Source organism: Arachis hypogaea, chromosome 3 (assembly GCF_003086295.3).
Source record: "Arachis hypogaea cultivar Tifrunner chromosome 3, arahy.Tifrunner.gnm2.J5K5, whole genome shotgun sequence".
NCBI lineage: Eukaryota > Viridiplantae > Streptophyta > Magnoliopsida > Fabales > Fabaceae > Arachis > Arachis hypogaea.
This window is the reverse complement of record NC_092038.1, coordinates 125,386,971-125,406,711: the sequence shown is the minus strand read 5'-3', so window position 1 is coordinate 125,406,711 and position 19,741 is coordinate 125,386,971. Positions and strand designations below refer to the sequence as shown.

Here is a 19,741-nt window from a genome sequence, read left to right as displayed (position 1 = left end):
TTTCAAAAATACTCCTATCTTTTAAAAGTTACAAATACAAATACATTGCCTTTTTAATTTACTAAACACAAAATAAGAAGATTGAGTTTTTGAAAGTACAAGTACATTTTCAAAAAACTTTATCAAACTAAGTCTAAATCTTTGTTGTTATTGTTATTTAAATTGTAATATATTAATAATTAAATATATTAAATTTAAAACAAAAATTTAAAATTTAAAATTTTAATTTTAATTTTATTTAATTTATATTTTAGATGTATATTTAATTTTAAAAAAAATATTAAATTTATTCATAATTTTTAAACGTTTTCGTTTTTTTTTAATTATTATAATAAAAAAATTAAATATTATACTATTTTTAAAGTATACCTACTTAAATTGTTAATACTCCTACTTGTTATGGGATTGAATCTGATTTGGATGCTTATCAGCTTATTTTGTCGTTTCTGGTTTCTATAAGTTGAAACAGCTTTGCGATTAGCATCACTTGGGACTCGAGAGGGTCGAGTGTGACCAGTTTTAGCTTCGTTTATCGCTTCTCACTCCCAACTCTCAAATTCTCGTATCCTTGATTTCTTCTTCAAACACCAAAGCACGATTCACAGCAAGAAAATCCCGATGTTGCAGCTTTCTATTCAACGAGGTAAGTGAAATCATTTCCTGCTCTTTTGTCTGGTTGCCTGCTATAAATTGTTGATCAATCATTAAACTCTGGATTCTGATAAGGAAAATGTTTGATTTTTCATATTTATGCAGTGAAGAAGTTGAACATTTTGAGGCCGCAGATCTTTGCTTTGGGAAGTTCATATATGTCAACGGTTGCTCAGCCATCTGCCAGTAAGCGCAATCCGCAGGTAACCTCAACTTTCCATTCCCCATCAATAAAGTTGTATGCTTTTGTTCATTTTCAATCACAAATAATTAGTGAGCTATAATATTTAATATTACCCTACTGTATTATTTGATTTAGGTCCCATGTTAAGTTCATGCTGTATTATGGCATAAGGAATTTCTGAGTGAAATTTAACAGTTTGTTAGAAGTGGATTTCACATAATAAACATTAATCTCCTGTACTGTCGGTATATTTTGTTTTACATCTCATTCCCTTTTCCTCTATTAATTGCGTTTTATCAGAGGGTTCCAAATCTTATTGGAGGCAGTTTTGTTGACTCCAAATCATCATCTTTCATTGATGTCATAAACCCAGTAAGTGTGGTTTCGAAGATACATTTACAGTTGAATATTTGTTTATGGTTTTGAGCAATGCAGACTTATAATGTTTCTATAATCTGATCACAGGCAACCCAAGAAGTTGTTTCAAAACTTCCTTTGACTACAAATGAAGAGTTTAAAGCTGCTGTATCTGCAGCAAAAAAAGCATTTCCATCATGGCGTAACACTCCTATTACAACACGCCAGCGTGTGATGCTGAAACTTCAGGAGCTTATTCGTAGAGATATGGTAGGCATTTTAGAGTGTGATTGGGTTCTCACATTTGTTTTCAAACATATAGACACCAATGGCAGCACAACAGCTACCATGAACGATTTATTAAGTATAAATGCTTACTATTTAACTGCTTTAGGATAAACTTGCACTGAGTGTGACCACTGAACAAGGAAAGACGTTAAAGGATGCACAAGGAGATGTATTCCGTGGTTTAGGTTGGTTTTTCTATATTTTATAGAGAGATTTTATGGTTGATCTGAGTGATAGTTTTGGTGATGGAGTTCTCTGAATATTTTAATTTATGTTTTCTAGAGGTTGTGGAACATGCTTGTGGGATGGCAACTCTACAAATGGGGGAATATGTTTCAAATGTAGCACATGGAATTGATACTTACAGTATTAGAGAACCACTTGGTGTCTGTGCTGGTATTTGTCCTTTCAACTTCCCTGCAATGATTCCCTTGTGGGTAAGTGTCTTCTACTTTTGATTTTGATTGTGCTTTTGTCTTAATTCATCATTTCATCTTTGACCTTGTAGTTATTCAGTACTCCTTTATAGCTTGTTTGGTTGATGGTCGAATTCATAAAAATGTCTAATCTATAGGAAGATCTAGAAACTTTTAGCCGTGACAACCTTGTATTTGTATATCCATATTATTGTATAGGAACATAGCATATGTATTATGTAGTACTATATTGTGCATGATAAAAGACCAAATGTCTACGATCTATCTGCAGATGTTCCCAATTGCTGTTACATGTGGTAATACCTATGTTCTAAAGCCATCAGAGAAAGATCCAGGTGATTCTTGCTACTTCTTTCTACTCCCATTCGAGACAGTTTTTGGTACAATTTAGAAGTGCACATTCACCTGTCTGCTTTCATGATTCAATACCTTTGATTATAAGGTGGTGATGATTAAATTTCACTGTAGTTGGATGCTACCATGCTGTGGAATATAGTGAGATTAGTATTGGTTGTTATTTGAAATTTTGTTTTTCCAGGTGCTTCTATAATGCTAGCTGAATTGGCATTGGAGGCTGGTTTGCCGGAAGGTGTCCTAAATATAGTCCATGGAACACATGTATGCATCAGTTTTTTTTATTATTATTACTAAACGATCTTACTTTATCTCTGTCTTGTGATACTTACCTAGTAAAGGTACTTAGAGGCTCATTTGGTATTTGACAATCTTACCATACCATATATTCAACAAATCCAATATGAAACTGTGCAGAATCATGAATGTTTATTCAAGTGTAAACCACCTGTTATTTTTTTATCTTTCTTACTGATTGATGTTCTTATTCATGCATTTGCTGCAGGATATTGTGAATGCTATTTGTGATGATGACGACATCAAAGCCATATCCTTTGTTGGTTCAAATGTTGTAAGTCATCTAGTAATGTATATTTTTCCAGCTCATATTTTTTGTCTTCCTACTTTTTTGGACCCTAAAGAAATGTTGAGCCAAAGTCAACTATGTTGCATGTTTGATAAAATTGAACCATTTTGATGGTTTGACTGTGCTTAGATAGAAAGAGTGATAGAAGAGGTCAATTGATTTAGACCCTAAAATTGTGCAAATGACAGCTCCTTTATATTATTTGTGCTTGTTTGATGATATTATTTTGTGTGGAAGGCTGGAATGCACATATATTCAAGAGCAGCAGCTAAAGGGAAACGTGTTCAAGTAGGTGCATTTCACTTTTACTCCCTTTTGTAAAATTGTTGGTTTATGCCCCCCATGCAATGATAGGAAGTTGGACACCTAACAAACTTTTATCTTCAGTCTAATATGGGGGCCAAGAATCATGCCATTGTCTTGCCAGATGCAAATGTTGATGCTACTTTAAATGCTTTAGTTGCTGCTGGTTTTGGTGCTGCTGGACAAAGGTGCATGGCTCTCAGTACAGTTATTTTTGTTGGAGGCTCAAAACCTTGGTAACATACACTATTCTCTTTTGATTAATTTTTTTTTATTTTACGATTTCTGTGATAGCATCTAACACTGACAATTTTTGAAGCTCCTTCTCTGGTTAGGATTTTTTTTTCAAAATGTGCTGTATATATTTGTCGTGTGCTGAACTGAATAATCACTCTTATTTTACTACAGCATAAGCCAGCTTCTCTATAGAGAAGGTTTTTTTTTTTATTTTCTATGTGATAAAAATTCTGAATATTTTTATTTTAACTCAAATCTTAGTGTGATCAGTTCATTGTTCGCTAGAGAAAAGACTTACTGATGACGCAGATGTATGAGGAGATCAGTATTTTTTTTTGGTTTTCGGAAATTAACTTTAATGATGTACTTGAAATATATATTCAAATGATTACATCCTTCACATATTTTTCCAGGGAAACTAAACTTGTTGAGCGTGCCAAAGCCCTTAAAGTAAATGCTGGAACTGAACATGATACTGACCTTGGTCCAGTCATCAGCAAACAGGTTTTCTTTATGATTCTGCGTTTACTCTTCTCTGGGATGTGGGTTTAAACTTTGAAGTAAAAATCACAGTGGTTGATCTTCATAGTATCATTTCCGCACCAACATCTTTGTATACTTGGTTTCACAGGCAAAGGAGCGGATACATAGATTAGTTCAATCTGGGGTTGACAGTGGTGCCAGACTACTGCTTGATGGAAGAAATATAGTGGTAGTTTTTCTGCCTTTATATTATTATTTTTTTCAAGTACTCCACATCCTTATTGGAAATAGAGAATAGGTAGAAAAGCATAAAGGGGGCGAAACAAATATAATTTGATTTGGTAGGTATTTAAATTCATGTCTCAGTTAACCATTTAAATACCGGGAAGAGAAATAGAGCCTTTTGTGCATGTATCTCTTTTGCCACAACCTTTTCAAAAATTCCAAGGTTGTCGTGCTTGGAAGAAAATAATAAATATGATGCCGAAGTGACTTAGCACACACCAACAGAACTCTTGGCTTAACTTTGATATCCAGATTTCCGTTGCTTATTTATTTTTGTAGCTTGTTTTCCCCTGGTTTGACTATACTCTCATTAGCAATAAAGCACCGTCAAATGCATAGTATAATGGAAAATGTAAAGAAATATATTTTGGTTCATTATTATAATTTATATTCCATTGGCTGTTTTTATATGATAGAGCAGTGCTTGCCTAGGCCTCTGTTTCACCTATACGTGTTAGGTTCTTTTTTAACTCGTTATTTTTTTTCCCTTTTTTCTGGGGGAAAAAAATTCACAATGCTTATCCATTCATATATGCATGATAAGTAGGTACCTGGATATGAGTCTGGAAATTTTGTTGGCCCAACCCTCCTATCCGATGTCAATGCCAACATGGAGTGCTACCAGGTATTTTCTTATCAATCTCTAAAGCTTCTACTGAAATGAATTTCATAGAGACCTGAAGTTTTAATGTATATCCAAGTATTCAACTTGACTGTATGTACCATGGTCTGTGCAGGAGGAAATTTTTGGCCCAGTTCTTCTTGTGATGGAGGTCCTCTGTTTGTCACTCTCGCCCTTCTTATAATGAGAAAATAACAAAAATTCAATTCTTGTAAAAGTTTCCTGATTCAAAGCAATTGACCTCCCAACTGATTATTGATGTTCAAATTGTGGATAATTGTTTCTAAACCAAAACATTTTCAATTAAAATAATTTTTTATTTGTAATTTCTTTAGTTTTATCTTTTCCTTTTTGTTGAACAGATTCATTTATCTTGAATATTTTATTCTTGTTTCCATATAAGGATGTACTGATTCGGTGTATTTCTGCTGTCTTTTTATCATCAGGCTGAGAGCTTGGATGACGCCATAAACATTGTCAACCAAAACAAGTATTTGGTTTTACAACACCTTGTTCGCCTTTGGTTAAACTGCTTTGTTCCTCGTTCTGAAATCTGAACTTTCCAACAGGTATGGTAATGGTGCTTCAATATTTACTACCTCGGGTGTTGCTGCAAGGAAATTTCAGACTGAGATTGAGGCTGGACAGGTAATGTTACATAAGTGGCTCTTAGAAGTTTGAATTACAGTGTAAATGAATTTCAATTAGTAGTATACACATTGGAGTCTGCTATTGCCTACTTTATCAATTGATGATTTTCCCCTCTACCACATTAAGAAATGCATATAGCAATGTTATGGATCACGATTCGTTACTGTATTTACACCAGGTTGGCATCAATGTCCCTATTCCGGTTCCTTTGCCCTTTTTCTCATTTACTGGCAACAAGGCATCATTTGCAGGGGATCTCAATTTCTATGGTAGAGTGATTTATCTCAAAGCTGTCCCTTCCGTGCTTATTTATTTAGGAGGATTACATTTTGTCATTTTACTCGTGATATAGGCTTGAATTATACCCTTGAATTTGAATTTGATATTGTTTGTTGCAGGCAAGGCAGGAGTTAACTTCTATACACAGATCAAAACAATAACTCAGCAATGGAAGGATTCTGCAGCTGGTGGTGGCAAGGTTAACTTGGCAATGCCTACCTCTCAAAAATCTTGAGAACCTGAGCATGAAGAAGTACATAATGTTTCTGAAACACTTGAATAAAATCAATGTTAAGGTCTCATGCTCTTCATTTTCCTTGTTTTACTTCTCATCTCACATATCTCTCGTTTCTGCGTGTGGACTGCATGATTTTATGGTCCATGATAACAAATCCGTTTCTCTTTACTGATCGGAATAAAATCTAGCAAGTCTGATCCAAAAGTAATTGAGCTTGAAGGAAGAGGGGAAAAAGAAAAAGCGCTTCCAAGATGATGATAAAATCACAGTAACATGCATATCATTAACCTTAATCATGTCTAAATGACGAATCAAATGCTAGAAATGTACCCGCAAGGAAGCGGTTAAGGTGATAAGTAGCATTTATCAATGGGATGTGGAAAAGAAGTGAAGTAAAGAACTACATTTATAAAACCAACTTGATGAAACACTGCATTCTTGATTTCTTGTTCCCAAACCACCCACTTTAATAGTTTATTGGTGAACATCTCATTCTCTAAAGTGATTGCAGGGCTAGAGCTAATAATAACTTGCGCCATGTTTAGTTAAGTAGAAATTATTTCCACCAAAGTGTTGAAATCCTGAGCTGCTTTCCCATCTGGCTTAGCTGCAACTTCCACAATCTTCTTCACCTTAATTGCATTCTCCCTAATCTTATTGCCTTCTTTATCCACCAGAATCAGATTCATGCTTTTAACCAACCTATTCTTGGTGATCACCCTACCTTCAACCAGGACCCCGATCTCCCAAGCATCCTGCACCATTCTACCAGTAATTCCTTGATCTCCAAAGAATGGTCTGCATATCATAGGAACACCATTGCAAATGCTCTGAATCACAGAGTTACAACCACAATGAGTCACAAACACTCCCACTGAACTGTGTGCCAAGACTTGAGTTTGAGGAACCCAAGGCACTATTTTCCCCCGCATGCTTGTCCTCTCAACAAACCCATTTGGCAAGACACTCTTGACATCGTCCTTCAGCGACCATAGAAATGGAAAGCCACTTTCCTCCAATGCCTCTGCCACTGCCATCAACTCATGAGGTGGTGGTGCCACCACTGTCCCAAAGGAAACATACACCAGTGATCTAGCACCTTGTTTATCCAACCATGACAAGCACCCAGTTGCGTCTTCTTCAGCTGATGATGGTGATGATGCCAACAAAGGAGCAAGGTAGAGCAAAGACTGCAGCTTGGATCTCATGTCTTGAACAAACAATGGTGGGTCTAATTCCTCAAAGAAGTTCATGATCACTGCCTTAGCTTGAGGCAGCACGCTACCAAGTGAAGCTAGTGTTTTCGAAAACAGCGTCTCATTCTCACCACCATTGATAACATCCTGTGGCAAATCTTCAAAGCGGACCATCCACAAACCAGGTAGAAAATTCCCCAAGGAGATTGTTTCTCCGACAGTGGCATTGGCACAATGGTCCCTTATGGCGTGAGTGTAAAAATGAGATGAGAGTGTGCATGACATGGCAAGCCAAACGGGAATCCAAGGAACATGAAGGTTCTGTGCAACAGTGAGAGAATCAGGGACAAAAGCATTAGAAATGATGCAAGTGACTCTTTGCTTTGTGTCAGCAACTGCCAAGTCTATGCCCTGTTGCAAGTTGTGAGGGCCAGTTTTGAGAAAAAGATCAATCTTTTCAACTGGGTGGGAGCCCAGAATGTGACCCTCTGGGATTCCATCACTGATGCTATAGGCCTTTATGTTATCCGGGATATTGTTGTTGGGGTTTGAGAAAAGAATTTCATTGGATTTATGAGTGCCAATGAATGAGAATGAACAGTTTGGAGCTGCACGAGCTAGCTTGATAACAAGGTTTAAGAGAGGCTCAAGGTGGCTGCCAAAGGGGAAAGCAAAGACCGCTACATGTTTGTTTTCATCACCTCTTGAGTTTGTCATCATAAATGTGTATGTGGGTTTAATCAATCCTTAAGATGTTGCTGTTAATAGAGGGCATTTTATTTATATATACATTTCATTTGATGGGGGAATAGTTCAGTTTTAGAGGTTGGTGGTTGAGCACTCTCCACTCTCCAGTCTCCGCAGCATTCGACCGTTAACTTGAGCTCCTTTGGAGGTTACATACTTACCATCGATGCCATTGGTTACTTGGCTAATATTGATTGATTTCTTATATATAATAATGAGTTGTTGCGACGAGATTCAAACTTCTAAAACTTAGTTAAGTGGATAAGTTAGGTGATCATGAATAATTCAGCATATCAGGATATTAGAACAAAGCTAAAAACTAAAGGTCAGCTAACTTCTGCCTTAAACACAGTTGTTAAAGTTATTAATTAAAAAAATTATAAAATTTAAGTTTTTAATATACTATTTATAGATTTATTAAAATAAAATAAAAAACTAAAATTTCTGCTAATAAATCTTATTTGTTCATTTAAGAGTTTAGCTAAACCCTAAAAATTATTCCTTGAATTCGTACACGCATCTAAATTTACACAAAATGTTTCTATTTAGTCCTGAATATGGAAAGGTGTACCCGCAACAACTTCTTGCTCCCAATCAATAGTATTTGAAGTTTTGAACCCATCTATAATCGAAGTTACACGTAAAAAAAATTACAGAGAATAAAATGTGATAGCCAATCTTTCATTATTTTTTCTTTCATATATTTTTTTGGTCTTACTTATGAAATTAATAATAAAAAATTATACTTTATTTTTTTAATTATTAAAAAAATTGAGAAAGTCTATTTTAAATTAGACATAAATGATAAAACAGCAACTAACCTGACTCCCAATAAGTAATTCAGATTAGAGTTTGGGAAACACTTCCTATTTTACTATAGTATTATCTTTTTTATGTGTGTAATAAATAACATGAAATAAAGAGTAATTATCTAAATTTGTTTTTAATTTTTTTTAAAATTAAATATTTAATCTCTTAGATTTTAAAAATAAAAAATTAATATTTAATTTTATTAGATAATATAATATTTTTTCATTAGTTATTAGTAATTATTAACATAGAATGTTAACTTATATACATAGTTATTAAGTGTTTATCTATGCGAGTTAGACAAATTAGTTTTTAAAATAAAATATAAAATAGTATCCAAAAAATTTAAAAAATCTCAAAATAGTTCTTGCAAAATTTTAAAAATTTAATATAATCCCTTTAAATATTTTTAATATTTTTTAAAAGTTAATGTCTTATAATATATTTATTAATTAAAATAATAAAATATTATTCAAAATATATAATAAATAAAGAATATTAAAAAATATATATATATACTAAAAAGATCATTTTATTTATTAATGCTAAAATATCATAAGAGATAACATTATTTAATCATTAACTTATGATGATGTCTATATTGAGGTAATATAAAAATTATAATAATAACAACTAAATCTAATAAATAATTGCATTATGAAGACTATTATTTATATATTTACACTCTTAAGATATTGATACCAAATAAATTTAAAAAATATTCATAAGTTAAAAAAATTTATTTTTTCTTGGTATAATTATTAACTGAATAGCACAAATAGTTTTAACTGCAAACTTATTTTGTATAATATTACAAATAGTGAATCTAAAATTTTTTTAAGAAATATGAACAAAACACTTAAATTTATTAAGACATTTCTTCTTTTAAGTGTTACAATATATTAGGAGCTTCATTTTATAAATCATTCACATTACTTTTGTGATTGACCAAAATTTATAAATTTAACTTCATAGATGACTTGATTTGCACGCATACAAATTCTAAAATGTTATCATAAATATTTACACAAATATTTTCAATTGTTTATGTAACAAATTTTATATTAAATAAAAATTCTCCTATCTCTTTAAATTTTAAACAATACTAATTTATTCTCTTTTTCATCATTAAAAAATAATTATAAAATATAGTACATACAAATCAAATTAAATTAATTTAATATTTTGTATAATAAAAAATAAATATAAATTTATTTATTTTAAATTATTTTTTAAAATAATATATTTACAAAATTAATTTATAATTTAAAATTTAAAAATACATAAAAAATGTATATATAAATAATTAAATTTAAGATAAATAGACCAAAATTAAAATTTTTTAATATAAAAATAATTATATATAAATAATTTAAAAATATTATTTTAAAATTTTAAAATTTTTTAAAAATTATTTTTTAAATTTTTAAAAAATATTTTATACTTCATTCTTAAAAACTGATTTGTCTATATCGCTGGGTTAGGTAATTACCCTGAAATTAATCAGTGGAGCATAAGAGAAAGCACCATAGCCTTCTGCTATTTTGTTGGTACAAGTCATAGTCTACCGCACACTCTGTCCTCTAAGATAGAAGAAATCATTTTCTTCTCCATTATTAATTGCTTGCATGTTGGGATCCACCATTCTCACATCTACCAAAATTCTTGATTCATGGTGAAGAGCCTACTTCCATGGATAAAATTGAAAAAATATTTTTCCTCCTCAATCCGTGGTTGTTATCAGTTATCACACAAAGTCAGTGTCCGTGGAAATTAATAGAATCAAAACTTGTTTATTAATGTAATTTAAAATGATAAACTATATTCCTAAAGGAACTCATTATCAAAAAGTGTTTTAATGCTCAATCACATCATCATCTGAACAAATTACTGTTAGCGAGTTTAACGTCACATTATCTTAACAACCTGTTGACTAGTTTTGATGAGCCTCATATTCCCAAAAATGTCATCTGTGCCATATTTTTGGATTTCGTTCCTTTAAATTACCATAAGAAAAAAAACCCCTCAAACTAGCTTTATTTTTAGTTTAAAATGAATATCATACCCTTCAAAAATTAAATAAATTAAATGGAATATGTTCTTGAAAAAAAAAAAAGTGAATTGAATCTGGCCATTATATATTAATGTGCAGCTGAACTGCTACGTGCCGCTGGATTATAAATAGGAAAGCGATGCTTTTTTAATCACGTTTTAAATAAACATTACGGTTTCACCACTATTTTTTACTTCTTAAATGATAGATGTAGTACAAAATATTTTTAGAGCTTTAATTTAGTGTTTGTGATGATTGCTACTACTCCTACTTTCTAACAACTAATTTTGTCGGAGTAAATAGTTAAATTAATTTTTAAAAAATTATTTGTTTTTTAAATTAGTTTTTAAATAATTTTTTAATTGAATTTTATATTTATCATTTAAAATTGGGCAAAACACCAAAATAAACCAATGCGAAAATTTTATTACCCAGATCAGCCAAAACCAAAATTTTTCCAACAATCTACCAATGAGCAAATATATATAATTCGAATCAACTCGATTCAAATTGCAAATGCAAGTAATTCGAAACAACTTGTTTCGAATTACCATTGAAATAAAAAGCATGTAATTCGAATCAAGTAGATTCAAATTAATGGTGGCTAAATCGAATTGAGTCGTTTCGAATTAGTATGGAAACGTGACTCAATAGAGTTCGAATCATGTTGATTCGAATTATTCACAAGTTGATTCGAAAGGTAATTCGAATTAAGTTGATTCGAATTACTTGTTAGTTCCCTATATAAGGAGTTGGAACCAAGCTCATTCGAATCACTTTTACTTGTTACTTTGCTTATTTATATTAGTTCCGTTACTTTAAACAACAGACATACAAAGCGTTTGCAACTAAGAAATTTTTTAACCTTACATAACTAAAATTCAAAACATAGTACAGTAGTAAATCAAACAACGCAAAACCAACCCTACCCATCTATCACTGTCCTCCCTGGCTACCTCCAACCTGTGGGCAGCTCCGACGAGTGTGTCCGGGGAGCCGACATAAGCCGCATCTCTTAGGCCGGTTTGGATCTGTCTTGTCCATGTTCGTCCGAATCCGAGTAGACCTGGGACGACCCTCCCTTGCACGCCTCTTGTTCGGGTCCGGTATTACCGTCGGCCCATCATATGGTGGCCAGAAACCTTCTGGGATTGGAGGTCTGAATCCCATCTGATAAACACTAAAAACATTATTGAGTCGATAGACTGGGTGGACATAGGAGTGCCAAGTGACTCGTGAGTAAGCACAGTATGCCAGTGCGTGCGGACAAGGGAAATGCAGTGCCTGGAAGTATCCGCAATCACATGTCTAAGATCCGAGTGACACCCTGTAGCTACCAAGGGAGAAAGAACCAGTAGGAGTGTTCTCTGCGACCGTGTACTCCGAGTTGTCCCTGTCATACAAAGTAACTGTGAAGCACCTTGCCGTCTTCAAGTTGGCATCGATACATTTAACAAGGTGTTGACTGAATTGTTGTCCCGTACCCAGCTGGGCCTCCGCCTCTCTCCCCTTGCGAACAAAAAGTTCGGCCAACCGACCGTACGTTGCTTTAACCAACGAGCATACAGGAAGGTTCCTCACACTCTTGAGGATTGAATTCACACACTCAGATATATTTGTCGTCATGTGACCAAATCTTCGGCCCTCATCGCAATACTGTGTCCACAATGAATACTCAATCCGGTTTGCCCATTCACACATCGCCGGATCTTCCGAGCGAAGAATATCAAACCAGTAATGGAACTCGACCTCCGTCTTAGCATAGGCAGCGTTCACGAGAAGCCTCCTTGCGTCTTTACCCTTGAAGGTGAGGGCAAAATTTGCTGCTACGTGCCGAATGCAGAAAGCTCGGTATGCAGCCGGAGGTAGCCAGCCACCGTCGGGAGCCTCAAGGGCGGCCTTGATGCCGTTATGCCTGTCAGAGATAACGAGCAGACCTGGCTATGGTGTAACGTGCTGACGGAGGTGGGAGAGAAAGAATGACCAAGACTCAACATTCTCACCCTCGACTAGCGCGAATGCAACAGAGAGTATGTTGAAGTTCCCGTCCTGTGCAATTGCCACAAGCAGAGTACCCCCATACTTACCAAAGAGATGGGTCCCATCAATACTAACCAACGGCTTGCAATGACGAAATGCCTTGATACATGGTGGGAAAGTCCAGAACAGTCTGTGAAAATAAGTCTGAGATTCGTCCAGCTGTCCCCAAGTCGAACAGGGCTAGTCCGAAGAACTGTAATAGAACCAGGCATTGTCACCTGCACTCCTAACACCCACCGTGGGAGCTCGTTGTAAGACTCATCCCAGTCACCATAAATGAGCGCAACAGCCTTCTGCTTCACCATCCAGACCCTCCTGTAGGTCGGCCTGAATCCGTAGTGCGACGCAGTCGCATTTAGGAGCACCTTGATGTTAACGAATGCATCAGCTCTAACCATTGGCATAATGAATGCCGATATCACATGATAATCCAAACTCCTGTGATCATTGGAGATAGAGCTGACGAGACAAGTGTGCGGTCCATTGTACCGTTTGACCTCCCATATGCCCTTGCGCTGCCGGAGACTCAGCCGAATCAACCATGTGCACCCATTTCCGAACTCAGAACCCAAATCCTGCAGCCTCCCCAGGTACCCCCGGCTGCCTCATGGCATCCAAGTCCAAAGATGAAAAATGTGGAGGGTACTGCTGCGTGCCAGAGCTAGAGCTACCACCGGCACCGGCAGGCTCACTCGCTTCGATCTCATCACCACTATCATCAGCAATCATATCCGGCTCGACATCATCGTCCTCTACATCATCAAACAATCCATCTCCAGCCCTAGCCGGTGCAGCACAGTGTACAGAGGTCCAAAAAAGTTCCGTTGTTCCAACCTCGTCGCCAACACTGCCGTTGAGATCAACAGCAAACGAAGGGGAGGCAACAGGCGGGGCGGGTGGCTCGTAAGCAGGGACTGAGGAAGATGTAACGGCAGGTCTTGAGCTAGAACCGGCAACCGTCGCTAAAGCGTTGGTATTCCGGTTCGAACCCCCCGAGCTGGACACCACATCAACCAGCTTTGCCAACAGCTCCGGTGTCCGAACTTTGAAAAACTGCCGGCGACAAAGAAACATGACCTGCAAGTCCTCATCATTCCTGATCGTGAAACTATCATACTTCACGCTATCTTGGAGCACCGTGATTGGAATGTGATAGAAAAACTTCTTTACCCTTTTAACACCTTCCAGACCAAGTTTTTCCAGTACAGACCTAGCAAGGTCATCATAACTCATCGTAGAACTCACGATAATACAGAGAGGATCCTTATCGGTGAACTTGACACCTGACCGAGTTTTCCTCTTAATCGATCCTCTGTGGTGAACCAACACTATAAAACTGTCCTCACCAGCCATATGACCCCTCAATGTTGAGAGCAACTCACGTTCATCACATATATATACAGGCCTGGAACACACTAATTCGAAACAACCTAATTCGAACTATATACACATAATTCGAATCAACTGAATTCGAATTAACTAATGCTTTGTTTTCCTTAGTAATTCGAGTCGACCTAATTCGAATTACGTATTGGTCCATTTTGCTACTAGTTCGAATCGATTTGATTCGATTTAATAAAGGATAATTCGAATCTACTTGATTCGAATTACATGCTTTTTATTTCAATGGTAATTCGAAACAAGTTGTTTCGAATTACTTGCATTTGCAATTCAAATCGAGTTGATTCGAATTATATATATTTGTTCATTGGTAGATTGCTGAAAAAATTTTAGTTTTAGCTGATTTGGGTAATAAAATTCTCCTATTGGTTTATTTTGGTGTTTTGCCCTTCAAAATTTGTAAGATAGTCACATTTGTATTTTGGTGGATACTATAATGAAGATGGCAAAAATATCTTCTCATGAAGATGCTTTGGTTAAAAGTGTGGTTTATTTATTTAGCCACACTTTAAACAAAAACAACACTTTTATAAATATCAAAATCTAACCATACAATCCATCATCCAAAGGTAAAAAAGAAATATACTCATATAAAGACAATTATGCCATCTTCATTATAGTATCCACCTTGTATTTTTTATTTTTTTAATTAACGACGTCAGAATTTATTGATATAGCATATTAAATAATACCATACTAATAATTTTAATTAATGATTAATATGATAAGTTTATAAAATTAAATTAAATCGACTCAAATTAAAATATTCTAATATTTCAAAATCTTTCTCTCAATTGAATTTTGATTTATCTAATTCAAAACAGATAATTTCAGCATTAACAAAAACAAAACAGATTTTTTTTACCTAAACAAATTAAACATGGTGGCCTACATGGTTTAATTTTCAACGATAAGATAGTGTTTCCTTCTTCTCCTTTAAGATAATCATATTAGTTTCCTTTTTATTATGTTATTAATCACGTTAGAATTTATTAACATAATACATTAAGTGATATTATAACAGTAGTTTTAATTAGTGGTTAATATAATAAATTTATGAAATTAAATTAAATTAATTAAATTAAATTAAAAATTTTTAATATTTTTTAATTATATTTTGATTTGATTTAATTATTTTTATCATGTTAATAATCAATTTAAATTTTTATATATGTATTATAATATTATTTAATATTTAATATACTATATGAGTAAATTTTGATACTATTAATAAAAAATAATAAAAATACTAATGTGATTAATTAAAAAAATTTTAAAAATAAATTTAATTAATTTTTTTTAAATAATTAATTTAAAAAATAAATATGATTAATAATAACGAATTTGACTATTTTATTAAATTTAATTAATTTTTTTAAATAATTAATTTAAAAAAAATGATTAATAATAACGAATTTGACTATTTTATTAATTTTGTATTGTATAGTAAAACATTTTTATGCATCCATATTGCTGGAAAATCCACATGAGACGTGTTCGAATATGGACCAACAAGATGGTTTACGAGAGACAAAGTCATTAAACACAATAATGGTACTAAACCAAATTAAATGCCAAGGAAACGCAAATATCTCGATCATCACAATTCACAAGCTCTTTAAATATAGAGGTTCCTTCTTTTGGCTTTTAAAGTAAAAAAATTAATAAAATAATAAATTAAGAAGTTAATTATTTTTAAATTATAAAATTAATAATAATTAATTTTTTTATTTTATTATTTTATTAATGTTTTATTTTAAAAGATTTAAATTTCTTTTTTTATATGTGTTTTAATAATTTTTAACGAGTGTTGACTTTTTATTATTCAAAATGAAAGAATTTAAAATTTTTTAAATTTTAACTTATTTAAATATTCTAATTTAAATTTACTTTATTCAAAGCTGTTATTTGATTTATAAAATGTTTTATTTGAATAACGAAAAGGTAAAAGGAGTTAAAAACGAAAAGAAAAATCTAAGGGACCAACAGGTGTATCTTGCTTTAATTAAATTAAATTTTATTTCGCTTTATATTAAAAGTATAAATTAAAATTCTTTCTTTCCCAGAAGTCTGTTTAAGAAAAAAAATATACTGATAGCATCTTCATATTTTATTAATTACTGCATATGTATTAATTATTAAACAAAAGATCTGATTCAAGTTCAAACCGTTAAGGAAATAATCAACATATTGTGAATGAGGTCAAAATCTCACTTCAATCTTAAAAAAACAAAAGAAATCAATCATAAACAACGCTTATTCCATATTTTGTTTGTTACAATATATAATTGCAAAATATGATGAGACTCTTTCGTTAGATAGAATAACGAGCACAAAGTAGAATCATCAATAATATACCCAGTGTATTCTAAAAATTCTTATTTATTTTAACGAGAGAAAAAATTTCTTCACATTATATTTCCTTTTTATTTTTCACTTTTTCCTCTCTTACTTTTTAAAATAAGTGGCCAAGATCATTTCTTAGAATAAAAAAAATCTTATTCCGTATAATATATAAATAAGAATTTATCTGTGTATTTCCTCACTTTTGATGGAGAATATTTGTGCTTTTGCGTTGAAGAAACAAAAGAAATAATTGTGAACTTATTATGCACTTTGTGTAACAAAAGTTTTACATATTCTTTGTACTGTATTGTACAAACTTCTTCTCGTTATCACACTATTGCAACGATAAAAAAAAATAGTGACTATTAATGGCCAAAATTGTCTTTACGTAAAGAAACAGCCATACAGGCTCAACTATTGAGATATGTTTAACTAAAGGGAAATTATAATATACAGATGCAAGTGTTTAAAGATTTACAGATATTTTCATTAGAAGAAGGCAGCGGCAACACGCGTCCATGAGCCATAAGAGTGGGAGCAGCGTGAAATTATATGAAAAAAGGTAGCCGAGCTTCCTACGCTGAAATGGTGGACGCTCCGTTTGGTTTTAATTTTTTTTTTTTGACAATATCTAAATGGATAGTTGGACTACTGCATGCTTTTGCCTTTGCAATATATATATATAAAGAGGGGCAAAAAAAATATTATTAATTTAATATAATAAATGGATAAATTATTATAATAAACTAAATCTCATCCAAAATTATTCAAATTCTCCAAAACGAAAAAAGTTACTTAAATGTCTCGAATTAAATAAATTTAATTTATACAAACTGATACTAAATCGAATTCATTAATTCGAATTGCATGCAAATAAAAATCGTGTATAAATCGAAACTAATGATTTCGAATTCAATATAAGCACTAATCGAAATAATGAAATTCGATTTGTGTTTGCAATCGAACCAATTGAGTTTGATTTAGACACAATTTAATGATTTTTGTAAGTCTAAACTTATAGATTTAATTTACAAGCAACATTTCTCTTAAGTAGTTCCAATCTAATGAATTCGATTTATACTTAATGTTATTGTATATATAAATCGAATTTCGTTCATTCGAACAATAAAACATACAAACCAATGCATGTACTCTTCAAATTTTAAATATAATACTCTTCTACATAATTAATAATTTAAGAATTAAAAAATTATTTTATTTCATGCAAAGCAATTAAAAAAATTAAATTTAAATATAAATATTCATGCATATACCCATATTTTAAATAAAATACTCTGCATAATCAATAATAATTGAATATGGTATTATTGTGGCTCAAATCTCTATGGGACAATGTAAACGAAGAAGCAATGTATAGGCTAATTTAATAAAATTTTTGTTTTGAAAATAATTTATTAAATTAGTTTTTAAAAGATAATTGTTAAATAAATTTTTAGCATTTATTTTTGATAAATTAAACTAAAAATAATTTTTAATAAGTACAATTAACAATAATTATATTTAATAAGTAATTTTTTAATTTTAAAAATATTATAATAAATATAAATATATAAAAATTAAATAAATTTATATATTTATTAATATATAAAATTATATTAAATTTTTTAGTTTTATAAGAACAAATCAATGACTTGCAGAAATATTTTTACAAGAGAGAAATAAAAATATATTATACCATCTTGTTAAAGACTTAGTCACTCGACATCCTCTTTTAGTATTTTTTGTAAGTATTCTTAATAATAATAATAATAATAATAATAATAATTTATTATTATTATTATTATTATTATTATTATTATTATTATTATTATTATTATTATTATTATCTCATTTATAGTGTAAACGAGATAAGACAGTTGGACGTGAAATGTGTATATCTCGTTTACATATATTTTTTTAAAAAAATAAAAATAATAAAAAATATTAATATTATCAATAATCCAAAATTTTAGCATGCAATTAGTACATAAAAAAATTAGTAGAAGAGATTAAAATGAATATGTTTGATCAGTTAGTACTGAAAAGGTTGATGGAAAGAGAATGTAAATGGTAGAGAGATAACCGTTTTAATTCTCTCTCCACTATCCCATCAATGTCTCATAACAATTGGCAAATGGTTATTTTTATTTTTCAAATTTAAATCAATCCAATTGAATCATAATTTAATTTAAAATTTTTTAAAATGGATATGTTTGATCAATTAGTACTAAAAAAAATACATGAAAAAAATTTATTTAAATTATAATCCAATTGGATTGATTTGAATTTGAAAAATAAAAATAACATTGGTAAAAGAGATTGATGGGATAGTGGGAGAGAATTGAAACGGTTATTTTCAAGCGCTCTGTCAACCATCCCCAACCCTCCGTCCAGATTTCACACTTTCCCACTATTTTCAAGCGCTCTGTCAACTATCCCCAACCCTCCGTCACCACTATCATCGCTCTCGAGCCCGCCGCACTCGCTGGCGACTCCAAATCCCACCAACAACTCCACAACGAGGCAGGCGCTCCATGCCACAAACAGAATGTCTCTCACGTCTCTCACAGTCAGCTCCAGACGCTCTCCATTGTCCGACTGACAGCCCCTCCCTATTTGTCGCCGTCTGCTCTCTGTTCCTCTCTTTGTCTCCCTCTGCATTCTTCTTCTCTTCTCTATGGCAAATGTGAGTTTTTTTTATATTTTTTTAGTTATTTAATCATTATTGTTTAATATTTTGGATGATTATTGCTGCTAGTGATTGTGTTTTAATGTAGTTGTCCAGGTTAATTTTTTGTTGTTTTTTATTCTGTAATTGTTGCTATTTTTTTGTGATTGTTGCTATTTAGGTTGATTGATACTTGTTATTTAGGTTAATTGATATTTTCTAATTGTTGTTGGTTTTTTTGTGATTTTTTGTAATTGTTAGTTTTCTTAATTCTGTGATTTTTGTTGGTTCTGATGATGTTGTTCTTGTTGCTACTATGAAATTGAAGAAGAAAAAGAAGAACAGTGAAAAAGAGAATTGGTGAAGATAAGGATTAGTTTTTTTTATAAATATAAAACGATGTCCTATTGGGGATTAGTTTTTTTTTAATAAATACAAAACGGCGTCGTTTTAGTCCAGCTCAGTTTTCGGTAGCAAGGATGGACGGAAATTATTTCAAGGACTACTATGAGTCCCGGAGTGCAA

General features: G+C 32.2%; 3 protein-coding genes across 3 annotated transcripts; 1 reads left to right on the top strand and 2 right to left on the bottom strand.

Moving 5' to 3' along the window:
- The first annotated feature begins 390 nt into the window (after positions 1 to 390).
- LOC112791317 (methylmalonate-semialdehyde dehydrogenase [acylating], mitochondrial) lies at positions 391 to 6,028 on the top strand. Its single transcript, XM_025834101.3, has 19 exons — positions 391 to 643; positions 757 to 854; positions 1,136 to 1,207; positions 1,301 to 1,462; positions 1,587 to 1,665; positions 1,763 to 1,917; positions 2,189 to 2,252; positions 2,456 to 2,535; positions 2,777 to 2,842; positions 3,095 to 3,145; positions 3,245 to 3,396; positions 3,811 to 3,901; positions 4,029 to 4,109; positions 4,713 to 4,790; positions 4,903 to 4,938; positions 5,234 to 5,277; positions 5,357 to 5,435; positions 5,617 to 5,707; positions 5,837 to 6,028. Exons 1-19 carry the CDS (start codon positions 619 to 621, stop codon positions 5,950 to 5,952), a joined length of 1,620 nt encoding a protein of 539 aa, XP_025689886.1. The 5' UTR covers positions 391 to 618; the 3' UTR covers positions 5,953 to 6,028.
- Positions 6,027 to 7,871, bottom strand: LOC112791318 (anthocyanidin 3-O-glucosyltransferase 7-like). The gene has a single exon (XM_025834102.3). It carries the CDS (start codon positions 7,869 to 7,871, stop codon positions 6,501 to 6,503), a length of 1,371 nt encoding a protein of 456 aa, XP_025689887.1. The 3' UTR covers positions 6,027 to 6,500.
- Positions 7,872 to 12,069: 4,198 nt separating this feature from the next.
- On the bottom strand, positions 12,070 to 13,199 carry LOC140183580 (uncharacterized). Its single transcript, XM_072232038.1, has 3 exons — positions 12,909 to 13,199; positions 12,746 to 12,810; positions 12,070 to 12,676 (listed from the first exon to the last, which is right to left on the bottom strand). Exons 1-3 carry the CDS (start codon positions 13,197 to 13,199, stop codon positions 12,070 to 12,072), a joined length of 963 nt encoding a protein of 320 aa, XP_072088139.1.
- Positions 13,200 to 19,741: the final 6,542 nt, after the last annotated feature.

Excerpts from the sequence above, each read along its gene's own strand:
- LOC140183580 (XM_072232038.1), bottom strand. The coding sequence starts at position 13,199 with ATGGTTAGAGCTGATGCATTCGTTAACATCAAGGTGCTCCTAAATGCG. Across the intron at positions 12,811-12,908 it reads GTTCTGGACTTTCCCACCAT|GACGGGAACTTCAACATACT; the intron begins GTATCAAGGCAT and ends GCAATTGCACAG. Across the intron at positions 12,677-12,745 it reads GGTGAGAATGTTGAGTCTTG|GCATAACGGCATCAAGGCCG; the intron begins GTCATTCTTTCT and ends TATCTCTGACAG.
- LOC112791318 (XM_025834102.3), bottom strand. The coding sequence starts at position 7,871 with ATGATGACAAACTCAAGAGGTGATGAAAACAAACATGTAGCGGTCTTT.
- LOC112791317 (XM_025834101.3), top strand. The coding sequence starts at position 619 with ATGTTGCAGCTTTCTATTCAACGAG. Across the intron at positions 644-756 it reads GCAGCTTTCTATTCAACGAG|TGAAGAAGTTGAACATTTTG; the intron begins GTAAGTGAAATC and ends ATATTTATGCAG. Across the intron at positions 855-1,135 it reads CCAGTAAGCGCAATCCGCAG|AGGGTTCCAAATCTTATTGG; the intron begins GTAACCTCAACT and ends GCGTTTTATCAG.